The sequence below is a fragment of the Sorex fumeus genome, unplaced genomic scaffold (genome assembly GCF_029834395.1).
Source record: "Sorex fumeus unplaced genomic scaffold, SorFum_2.1 ptg000130l, whole genome shotgun sequence".
In the NCBI taxonomy this organism is placed as follows: Eukaryota; Metazoa; Chordata; class Mammalia; order Eulipotyphla; family Soricidae; genus Sorex; species Sorex fumeus.
The window spans coordinates 3,921,857-3,934,503 of record NW_026606187.1 but is presented as its reverse complement, the minus strand read 5'-3'; the positions used below and the strand labels follow the sequence as shown (position 1 = coordinate 3,934,503).

General features: G+C 41.0%; 1 protein-coding gene across 1 annotated transcript in view; it reads right to left on the bottom strand.

Annotated features, from left to right (window-relative positions):
- Positions 1-983: 983 nt before the first annotated feature.
- ACSM6 (acyl-CoA synthetase medium chain family member 6) overlaps positions 984-12,647 on the bottom strand; it is a 41,929-nt gene continuing 30,265 nt past the window's right edge. The window contains exons 10-13 of the mRNA XM_056138802.1: positions 10,049-10,150; positions 5,809-5,924; positions 1,194-1,260; positions 984-1,103 (exon numbers count right to left, since the gene is read on the bottom strand). Of these exons, the coding sequence (XP_055994777.1) occupies positions 984-1,103; positions 1,194-1,260; positions 5,809-5,924; positions 10,049-10,150 (405 nt within the window). The remainder of the gene's footprint in view (positions 1,104-1,193; positions 1,261-5,808; positions 5,925-10,048; positions 10,151-12,647) is intronic.

Sequence of the window (12,647 nt, the reverse complement as noted above, 5' to 3'; positions counted from 1 at the left end):
GTATGATGTATGTGTATATATGTATATATGTACACATATATATATAAGCTCCTCTGATTATTTTATTTAAAATTTTTTTTTGGGTTTTGGGCTTCACCTGGTAGAGAGATCACTCCTGTGGTGTGATTCTAACGAGTAATGAGAACCAAGAACCACTGCTTTACATTTCCTGAATCTTTCCCACCTCTCCATCATTATCTTCTGCTGCTCTTCTCTCTCCTTCACTTCATTGTACTCTAAGTTCTCTTTTATTCATTACCATGTCTAGGTTGCTCTGAATCAATTGTTTCCTTTTCAACAGATCTCTAATCAAATGTCACTTCTTGGACTGTTACATGACCACATTCTAATGTGACACCCCCTTATCCTTTTTATTTTCTTTCTAACTCTCGTGGCTATTTGACTTATTGGTTAATTATTTTTCTTGCTTACTGCTTACGATTATGGGCTGGAGTGATAGCACAGCAGGTAGCACATGGTTGACCCCAGTTCGATTCCTCCATCCCTCTCGGAGAGCCCAGCAACAGGAGGACAATGCTACAGTGCTACTGCTATTATGATAGGAGCTCTGTGAAAATATAGCTTCTTGTCCTGCTTATTCACTCATTTATATACAGGGCTTAAAACAGTATCTGGTACAGAAGAAGTATTTCATAAACAGCTAATAAATTATTCTTGTATAGCATTATATAGCTTAGGAACTTAGGAATTTATACTTGGTAATTCTTATATGTTATTAAAATAATCATTTTAAGAAACAATTTTAATATGATGTGGTCATAAACTAATAATCCATAATTTTCCTAGTATATTCATAAAATTATTTTTATAAAACAATAATTTCCTTAGAAACAAGGCTTGCAGCTTCTATTTTTCATGCCTTTTCCATGACTTGTGTTATTTAACTATCTGCTATAGGGGAAAAGAAGCAACATTATCATAAATGTTATTAAAATCATTATATTCTCTGAATTTTGCTTTATCTAGTTATCTTTCTTATCTGCTTCTTTGCTCTTGCTGGTTAGGGCCATTTTCTCCCCTAGAAGTAAGAGATAGAAGGTGGATAAATGTTCTCTTTTGTATTTGCAGGTGCTGAGGACAATCTAGATAGTGGGGCAGAAACAATGAATGAGAGAACTTGACTATAAAATTCTGGGACTATGATTGCTGTCCTCACAAAGGTTCTTACGCACTTTCTCACTCTCTGCAAAACCCTCAGAGGCGTATGTCAGCTCCAATTTTGAAATGAGAAATTTGAGTCTAAGTGAGATGAAACAGAAGGCACAGCCTATGTGCAGTTGACCAAGAAGAAAGTCTCAGGACAACTTGTATAAACTCTGTGATATACAGGGTTTAGGTGCATGCTTGGCTCCATTCTAAGTCTCACATGGTCCCCTGAGCATCACCAAGTGCAGCTCCCAAGGCCCACCATCACTCTGACATAAAGGTGCCCGAGCGGCCTGGGTAATAGATACTCTCAGGGCCCTCACATTAAATTGCTCTAACAGTTGGCAAAGAATCACCAAAAGTGGCTTCTAGGCTCCAAAAGCACTCGGGAGCCCCACCCACGCTAATAAATAAAAGTAACGATGTTTGTTCATGAGAATTTCAGTTGTTGAGGTGATCTGTTGGCAAAACAAATGCAAACCTATCATTTCTAAACCATAGCAGCAATTGCGTGCTATGAAACAAGAGAAAGCCGGGAGACACTTCAAGGGAATTCAAGGAACAGGTTAGTAAAGATAAGGAAAGAAACCATCAGTTCCCTGAAGAGCCAGAATACAATTAATACAATAGTCATTGTATGCGCTTAGCTGTAGAACATTTGTGTCCCTGTAAAGGGAAGAAAGGGAAGGGGCAGGGAAGCTGAGAAAAAACCTTCCCGTTCCTTCTAACTGGGACAAGAGGATCAGAAAGTGAATCACAGACATATATATGTAATATATAATATATGTATGTAATATATCATATGTAATATATTATATGCAATATAACATATAATATATAAAATTTTGAGTGGTAGGTCCTTTTTAAACATATTTGTGGAATTCCCACAAAATATAAGATTATTTTGCCTGTAGTTTTTTTAAAATTTTATTTTCACAACATTTTAAAAGACAGGCATACTTAGTACCCTTCTTTCTTTCATCAATGAGGATATTAAGTTTCAGTGAGGTTTGCTGGTTTTCCCTGGTAAATTTCTGAGCCAGAATTCAAATTCGAATATTTGAATTCAGGTTTCATATGCTTTCTTCTTATTGTTGCAGGTGACTTAAGTGAAGTGGGGAGAAGAGACATATTAGCCTGGAAAGAGGAGTCTACTTTCTGACCTATGTTGTTCATCCCAGGAATTTCTGGGTGGGCCAGGACTGAGAAAGTCAGCCACAAGCCCCTCCACTGCATGGCTTCTTGTTCTTGTATCACACCGGTTCTACTTGACAACCATCAGATTTTGCTTAAATCCCACTTTATCGTGTGAAGATTGTGTGAAAATTAATCCCAGTCACCGGATTTCCCCAGGAGTGGCGAAAGTCAGGCTGAAGTAAGGAATTGCTCTTTGCAGGAAAAGGAAGATCAGCCCTAACTTCTACCCAGCTTCAGGTTAGTCACTTTCCCTGACATAAAATAATTTTATTTATTTATTTATTTACTTATTTTGCATTTTGGGTCACACCCAGCATTGCACAGGAGTTACTTCTGGCCCATGCACTCAGGAATTACTCCTAGCAGTGCTTGGGGGACCATATGGGATACTGGGATTCAAACCCAGGTCGGCCGCATGAAGGCAAATGCCCTACCCATGCTGTCGCTCCAGCCCCTAAAATAATTTTAGAAGGATACAAATAATGAACTGAAAACATTTTTATTCAGAAATCGTTAAGAAGGAACGAGGATGCAGGCTTCTCCAGAGGGGAGAGGGTGCTGAATGGTTTAAGAGATGGGGTTATATCAAGATATTCTTCAAATAGCCTTAGCCTGGTGTTTTCTGTAGACATGAGAGTTAAGCACAATTTTTTTTCATTTTTTATAATTTTATTTATTGAATCACCGTGAGAGCAGTTACAAAGCTTTCGGGTCTAAGTCTCAGTCATACAATGAAACACCCGTACCTTCACCAGTGCCTATTCTCCACCACGAAAAACCCCAGTATACCCCAATCTCACACCCTCCCTCTACCTGTGGGGCAGATGATTTCCACATTACTCTCTCTCTACTTTGATCATATTCAATATTTTGTCACCAGACCCACCATTATTATTTGAGATTTTACCCCAACACTCAGATCTGCTGAAAAGGCAACAGTAGACAATTTGTGTTCTATTGCTGGTTATGAATAACATATGATGTCGCGTGACTGCAGTAGGGCCATGTGATTTTGAAATTCCGAAATTTTAACACTTAAATCTGGATGCATTTCTGCTAAATGCCACTGGGTTTTGAGATTTGCTCCTGAGTCTCTGGGATCATGGCCGTTGAGCAGCTTGATCAGGAGCCAGAGAGGCCATTTGTGGGCTATGACTTGGGGTCTCATTAGGGTGGGGAGGACAGGCCCGCGCCCCCCCTCCCCATCCCATGAGGCCCAACAACTTTCGTCACTGCAGGCCCAAGCCTGACTGTTCCAATGGCTTCTGGAGGATGACGGCCACTGAGCCACCAAGGGGGAGCAGGCGGAGTGACAACAACCTTTCCTCCCTGAGGTGGCCTGGCGACAGTAACGTACTGTGGGGTCCAGATATATTTGTGCCAAAAGCCACTGGGTTTCGAGATTTGTTTCTGAGTCTCTGGGATCATGGCCGTTAAGCAGCTTGATCAGGAGCCAAAGAGGCCATCCGTGGGCGATGACTTGGAGTCTCGTTGGGGTGGGGAGGACAGGCCCAGCTCCCCCCCCCCCATCCCTTGAGGCCCTGCGTGTCCTGTCACTGTGGGCCCAAACCTAACTTTCCAGTGGCTTCTGAAGGATGGCGGCCACTGGGCCGCCCGGGGGAACAAGCCAAGGCACGAAACCTATTCCCACATGGGTTGGCCCAGCACCAGTAACCTACTGCAGGAACTGGATGCATTTCTGCCAAAAGCCGTTGGGTTTTGATATTTGTTTCTGAGTCTCTGGGATCATGGCCATTAAGCAGTTCAATCAGGAACAAGAGAGGCCATGCCTCTAATTATACAGCTGAGCCGGAGGTGGTTTGTGGGTGTGTTTCCCACATACCTAACTGTTGGCCATTTACTTTCTTGGTAAACTTTGCCCCAAGTTTTTGGTGTCCGGCCAAAGGCACAGCAGCGATTTTGGAGTATCTGGAAGTCTGAAGGCGCCATGAGGCTGCTGATGCACTCGCCTCACCGATACAGATTGACCTGCTGGCAGCACCATACCCAAAAGCACAATTTTTTAATATAGAAGAAGAGTTTTGGGTTTTTTGTTTTTTAAAAAATATTCTTACCATAGCCTTTTGTTTTTTGAATATTCTGCTGTTCTGCAGGGATCCAGTGCTGGCACCAGTCATAGTCGTATCAGTCTCAGTTTCCTGTGTCCATAGTTGAACCTTCACATCTTTTGACTACTTTAGGGCTAACGACAGAATCACATCTCGAATTTATTACTCTTCAAAAAATAGTCTAGGTTTTGGGGGGATGGTACAGTGGTAAAAGCTCCTGCCTCTTAAGTGTGAGGTCATGGGTTCAATCCCCGGGACCACCCACATGTGCTGGCCAAGTGTTGTCCTAGTTCTGTACCGATCAAGACCTTCCATGCTACAAAAGCATGACATTAAAAGCGTGACATTACCAGTGTACAGCCATACGTATGTGAGCACTGCAATTGTGTGGGCGAACCCCTGGCGATCACTTGTGTGAACATCATAGTGACCCTCAGCACTGCAAGCGTGTGGGCAAACACCACAGCTGAGGTGTGTGAAGCCTGATCTTTTTGTGTGAACAGCAATGAAGGGAAGGGAAGCAGGGAATAAGTAGATAAAATTAGGTAGTGTAGATCTTTAAACACTGTCTTTTGGTAGAGAGTAGGGGAATGTTGCTAAGGACTGAAGTCAAATAGAACTAAGTCTTCTAGTCTGTAATCATAGACTACATCTCCATTTACTTAAGTTTTTCCTTTATTTCTCTCAGAAATATTTTGTAGATTTTTTTCTGTCTTTTGTTTTATTTATTTATTTATTTATTTATTTTCCCTTTTCAGTCACACCTGGTGATGCACGGGGGTTTGCACTCAGGAATTACTCCTGGCAGTGCTTGGAGGGACCATTTGGGATGCTGGGAATCGAACCCGGATCGGCCGTGTGCAAGGCAAATGCCCTACCCACTGTACTATTACTCCAGCTGGTATATTTTTTCTTAAGTGTCTTGCAGCTCAAAGAAACTCTATCTATAACTGGATGATGATTATGGGAGTCTATAAATATAAGAACTTCCTTTGAGCTATTTTTTTTAAGATTTGTGTACTTACCACATGTTATATATGCAACTAAAATTTTAAATGATTTGGTATGAACATATTATATTGAATAGAGAAACTTTTCTGTTGAAACTGAATGGAAAAGGAAAGTTCTGTTAGAATGTTTCTCACTAAATTTACTTCCACTAAAAAAGTTTACATATAAGGAGAAAAAAGACAGAAAGAATATATTCCCAAATACAAGATTGTGAATGATTTTTATTTGTTTGCATTCATTTTCCAAACTTTCTCTAATATCTATTTCTGAGAAACAAAGATTTCTGCAACACCCAGATTCCCACAGGTCTTAAGATTTAGAAGGATAATCTCAAACTTTTACCACCTCTGACCCTGATTTTTACATGTTCTCATTGGCTCTTCCAGTCCACCAGAAGTAGCCATCTTCATCCATGATTCCTCTGTCCCCTGTGAGGAAAAACTTGTGTCCTCTTGCTGAAGTGTAGTCCTCCAAGCTTACCTGATAGAACAACAAATCAGGAAACTTAGACTTACTTCATTTCTATAGTTTAATGTTTTAAACTGAGCAGTGTGGTTAGCCCCAGAAGAAGAAAGAGGGAATTAACACAGAATCCCACTCTTTAAAAATATATATATATATTTTATTGAATGACTGTGAGATAGACCCTTACAAAGCTGTAAGGGACTGGATTTCAGTCATACTGTTTCCAACACTCACCCATCTACCAGTGTACATTTTCCAGCACCAGTGCCCTCCTTTCCTCACCCCCACCCCCCACCTGCCTCTATGGCAGGCTCTTCTCTCTCTCTCTCTCTCTCTCTCTCTCTCTCTCTCTCTCTCTCTCTCTCTCTCTCTCCCACACACACACACACACACTTCTCAAGGGCTTTCCAAAGAAAATTCAAACCCACAGAGAGCAATCTATGGTGACCTTTCTTAGAAGCCCTCTCCTTTCCTCAGAGGGATAAGGCCTGGAATGAGGTGTTTTTCCCGAATGTAATGAAGCACAAAGGTATAACTTTCAGCATGGGACCTGCTACAAAATGTGAGTAAAGGATCTTGGCTTCTCATTTCATACACTTTTCATTCATCAAACACAACTGCCTCCCTCCCTCCCTCCTTCCCTTCCTCCCTTCCTCCCTCCCACCCTTCCTCCCTCCCCTCCTCTCTCCTCCCTTCCCTTCCTCCCTCCCCTCCCCTCTCCTCCCTTCTCTTCCTCCCTCCCTCCCTTCCTCCCTCCCCTCCTCTCTTATCCCTTCCCTCCCTCCCTCCCCTCCCCTCTCCTCCCTTCCCTTCCTCCCTCCATTCTCTCCCTCCCTCCTTCCCTCCCTCCCTCTCCTCCCTTCATTCCCTCCCTCCCTCCCCTCCCCTCTCCTCCCTTCCCTTCCTCCTTCCCCTCCCCTCTCTGCCCTTCCCTCCCTCCCTCTCCTCCCTCCCTTCCCTCCCTCCCTCTCTTCCCTCCATTCCCTCCCTTCCTTCCTTCCTCCCTTCTTTCCTTCCCTCCCTCCCTCCCTCCCTCCCTCCCTCCCTCCCTCCCTCCCTCCCTCCTTCCTTCCTTCCTTCTTTCCTTCCTTCTTTCCTTCTTTCCTTCCTTCATTTTGTTTGTGGACCAGACTAAGCAATGCTCAGGGCTCAGTCCTGGCTCTGTGCTCCAGTATCAGTTTTGGTGAGACAGGGGTATCATATGGATGTCATAGAGTGAATCCAGGTTGGCAAGGGAAGTGCTTTACCAGCTACACTATCCCTCTGGCCTCACATCCATCTTTTCTAACAGCATTTGATTTTATATGTTATTGGAACCACATAATCATTTTGTACATATTCTAATGTAATAGATAATCTATTAAAGAACTAATAAATGTCAGCAAAAGACTATGTAAATGACTTATTCTCAATAAGTACAATAATCCCAGTAGAATGTGGGTTATGAGTCTCTCACGTGGAACCTCTTGATTATGGAAAAGAAAAGGTTTTCTGGGGGCAAATTCGATTATTTTATTGATTTTTGTATTTGTGCACCCATGTGGTGCTCAAGAGTCCTAGAGACCACCCCCAGTGATGCCTGGTAAAACAGGTTCAATGGTTCAATACTAACAACTGAGGATGTAATGTTGCTTTGGCTCTGAAATGCTGGGAACACCTAGTGGTGCTGGGTACAGGCATGTGGTGGCAGGAATCTAAGGGGACTGAGTATCATGCAAGGTATGCACTTAACTTCCTCAGCCACTGAGGTTCAGTTTTTGTTTGTTTGTTTGTTTGCTTTTTAGGTCACACCTAGTGATACTCAGGGATTACTCCTCGCTCTGCACTCAGGAATTACTCCTGGCAGTGTTGGGGGACCACATGGGATGCTGGGAATCGAACCCAGGTCTGCCACGTGCAAGGCAAACGCCCTACCTGCTGTACTATCGCTCCAGTCCCTGAGGTTCAGTTTTTAAAAGTTTTCATTTAATGATTTTCATTGACGTAAGATATAATTGTAACATATATGTTTTAGATGTGCATCCTTGAAAATTAACAAGCATGACTACTTTGTTTTAATTTAACCCTTCCCAACACACATCTCCTATACGCTTAGTTCTGGAAACCATTAATTGATCATATAGACCACAAATTTATTATTGGTTTATTTAGTTCATCTTATTTTTCTCTTTATACCACATATGATTGAAATTAGAACATGTTGTCTTTTTTCTTGCTTATTTCACTTAGTTTAAAACCCTCTCACTTCTTTATGTTATAGCAAATGGCACAATTTCATTGAAAGAAGAGATAAATTATTTATCTACTGCAGTTCTGGGGAATGAACCCACATCTTGTATGTGCAGTGCCTGAGCTTTACGGCTGAATCACACCCTCAGTGAGAGAAAGATTAAAAAAGTGTTTTTGTTTTTTATTGAATCACCATGAGACACCCTATTACAAAGCTGTTAATGATTGGGTTTCAGTAATACAGTGTCCCACCACACATCCCTCTACCAGTGTACATTTTCCAGCACCAATGTCCCCAGCTTCCTCCCACCAGCCCCTAACTCCTCCCCGCCCACCCAGTCTGCCTCTCTGGCAGGCACTTTTCTTTTCTCTCTCTCTAGAGAAAGATTTTTAAATTATAGTATATTTAACCTACCTTTTCAAAGTTTGAAAATATTGTTCTCTTATAGAAGTTTTGTAATATTAAAATTTTTTACTTAGTCATTAACTCAAAAATTTATTTTGATATTTATTTCCCCGGGAAATAAAGCATCAGTCATTTGAAGAAGTAGTAAAGATGCTCATAGAAGAGTATTTATAAAATAATACATTGAAAATATCCAAAATTTTCAACAAAACTGGATGTTAGTTATGTCATGATACTTTCATATGGTAAAATATTGTAAAATTAATTTTTAACCATATATAAGATTTACTTCTCTGTGAGAATCATGAAAAGTAGCAAAAGAAGCTAAGGTATAATAAAAGCTATATAAAAGGTATAACAAAATCACAATTTTATGAAACAGCATATGTTATAAAAAATAGATAGATGTATACCAAATGTTAACAGTGGGTAATAATGATGGAACTATTCGTTAAAATAATTTTCTTCCATGGTCTTTTACTATCTTTTTAAAAAATTTCTGCATTAAGTTCATCACTTTTGTTATCAAAAAGGGTGAATAATAAAACAAAAAATCATTGTTCATCGATTTGCTTGAGCAGGCCCAGTAACGTCTCCATTGTGAGACTTGTTGTTACTGTGTTTGGCATATCTAATATGTCACAGGGAGCTTGCCAGGCTTTGCCGAGCGGGCGAGATACTCTTGGTAGCTTGCTGGGCTCTCTGAGAGGGACGGCGGAATCAAACCTGGCTCGGCTGGGCTGGCTTCGGGCAAGGTAAACGCCCTACTGCTGTGTTATTGCTCCAGAATAATAATGTACTTAAAATAATTTTTTAAGATGAACCTTAAAATAGAGAAAATGACAGTGACTTCCTTAAACTAGGGATCAAAATTAAAAGATTCTGACAATATAATCTTAGAAAATAATATATATGTATCATTTATGTAATATTCTTGCTGAAAATAATTATTCCAACTCTAGATAGTATTGTAAACTTATAAGAAAACATTGAATGTAGAAAAACATTGTCATAAAAAAGCAGGATTTGTTTTAAGTCAAATAACTGACACATTAAAATGCAATCAGGCTATTCTATATTAACAAAAATACCAGGACATTCTAAATACAATAAGTGAAATATAAATATATAGACTAGATATTAGATAAAATTCAAGACATTTAAACTGTTCTTAAGTGTAATGACATTGATGATTAAGAATGAGTCCTTACTATAAAGAAAGGTGCATTGAAATATTTAAGGACAAAGTGTTATTATGTCTATACTTATTCCCAAATGACTCATTAAAATATCCAAATATAATTGTGAGATGATTAATAATAGGTGTGAGAGATGAGAGCTATACAAGTGTTCAATGTACTGTTTCAACATTTTCATAGATTTGACAATTGGCAAAAATTAAAAGTTAAGATAAAATTATTTGATAGGTCATAATATACTCTATAATTATAGTCCCGTGATTAGTACTAACAATAAAAAGTACTTAAAAAAAACTTTCCCTTACCATATGTGGACAGTATACATGGCTAGGCTGGTTCGGTTTTATGAGAATCGCAATATTTCCTTCTTCTCCTGGAGGCAGGACATTCGAGTTTCCATCCACAATCTTGAATCAGATAACCAACAGAGATATTTTTCTTGTAGGCAATTTACATTACTCCTAAAACACAAGATCTAAACTCAAGGCTTCTGACCCTCTTCTCTCCCTCATGTAAGATTTCAGGAGACAGCTTGGTTTTGTACCTAGAGGCTGGACATAGAGGCTGGACAGTCTAAGAAGCAATACTGTCCAGGGGCTGAGCTGGAAAGACCCGAATTTGTAGCTCTACTCTCCACCTTTTTTTTTTCTTTTTGGGATACACCCTGCGATGCACAGGGGTTACTCCTGGCTCATGCCCTGGGGAATTCCTCCTGGTGATGCTGGGAGTGGGGGGCGGGGGGCGGGACCGACCATATGGGATGCTGGGAATCGAACCCCGGCTGGCCACATGCAAAGCAAATGCCCTATCTGTTGTGCTATCGCTCCAGCCCCTCTCCACTTTCTGACCTAGAGGACATTTCTTTTTCTTCTCTGTATCTTAATGTTTTATCTAGAATATGGGCTTTGTAAAATGAGTCCTACTGTGAGTTTTTTTTTTACTATGGTACAAAAGTATTTAATAAGAGGATGAAATGTAAGGTATGCCTGGTTTGCACAACCTCTACAAAAAGTAGGATGTGGAGGGAATGTGACCTTTAAAGCACAGACCTTAGCTATCCATATGTATTACAGAATTGAACTGTTACCAAAGGAATAAAAGAAAAATAGAAAGTTTTAAATCACAAAACTTAGCTAATAAAAGAAATAGGAAGAATTAAAGCTGGTGTGGCAAGTTTGTAACATTCTGGGAGATGACATGGCTGTTTTCTGATAAGGATTGGAAGGCAGTTGAAGAGGCAAAAACAGCGTCTGAACATGTTGAGCTGTCACCTACCGCCCTAGCCCATGTGCTGCTTGTGCCCATGTGTCATTCCCTCCCTCCCTCCCTCCCTCCCTCCCTCCCTCCCTTCCTTCCTTCCTTCCTTCCTTCCTTCCTTCCTTCCTTCCTTCCTTCCTTCCTTCCTTCCTTCCTCCTTCTCCCTCCTTTCCTTTTCTCAAAAGCCTCCAAATAAAATGTTTTTGCTTCAAAAAAAAAATAAGTAAACACAGAGTTGTTTTAGTTGGGTGATTTCATGACTGACCCAGAATACAATGTACGAACATTAAGAATGTGTCAAAAGTTCAAGAAGTAGAAGCATGCTGAATGACTAGTTTAGTGATTTTTGTTGAGTTGACAAATCTTTGGACTTTTCATATTATTTCAAAATAAAGGATGATAATAATATACACACCCATGTTGGATTGATCTGTACATGACTAACACTATTATAAACCACAGTTCCTCAGCAAAGATAAGAAATAAAAAAAATACACAAACCCAATTTTGACAACCTTCCCAGCTGCCACCTTAAAATTTCATACTCATTCTGAAAACTTTTGGAGGGGGCCACACCTATCCATGCTCAGAGATTACTCCTGGCTCTGTGCCCAGGTGTCATTTCAGATGGTACTTAGGGGACCATGCAGTGCCCAACATCAAACCTGGGTTCTCCTTCCTGCAAACCATGCCATGCTCTCAGCCACTTTGTTTATCTCTCTTATCCTTATTCTGGGACTGGAGCGATAGCACAGCGGGTAGGGCGTTTGCCTTGCACGCAGCCAACATGGCCAACCCGAGTTTGATTCCTCTGCCCCTCTCGGAGAGCCCGACAAGCTACCGAGAGTATCTCGCCCGCACGGCAGAGCCTGGCAAGCTACCCGTGATGTATTTAATATGCCAAACACAGTAACAAGTCTCATGATAGAGATGTTACTGGGCCCGCTCGAGCAAATCGATGAACAACGGGAGGACTGTGACCGTGATCCTTATTCTGAATTTATTATTCCAGTTATATTTTTTGGAAGATTTTTTTCCCTTTTAGTTTGTTTCTTATTATTTATGTGCGTATGTATGTATGTATCAGTGCTGAAGACTGAACCCACAGTTGCCCACACGCAAAGCAAGTGTGTTATTGCTAATTCACTTTAAGATGTTTTCCATAAGAATTGCCAGCCCTCAGGGTCAAGAGCGATAGTATAGAGGGTAGGGCATTTGCCTTGCATTTGGCCAACCCGGGTTCAATCCCTGGCATTCCATATAGTCCCCCAAGCACCATCAGGAGTAATGGCATTCCATATAGTCCCCCAAGCACCATCAGGAGTAATTCCTGAGTGCAGAGCCAGGAGTAACCCCTGAACATTGCTGGATGTGACCCAAAAAGAAAAAGAAAGAAAAAAAAAGAATTTCCAGCCCTCTTTAGGCCTTTGCCAGATGCCTTTGAGAGTGGCACTGTAGTACTGTCCTCCCATTGTTCATTGATTTGCTCGAGCGGGCACCAGTAACATATCCATTGTGAGACTTGTTGTTACTGTTTTTGGCATATCGAATACGCCATGGGGAGCTTGACAGGCTCTGCCTTGCGGGCGGGATACTTTCAGTAACTTGCCGGGCTCTCCAAGAGGGATGGAAGAATCAAACCTGGGT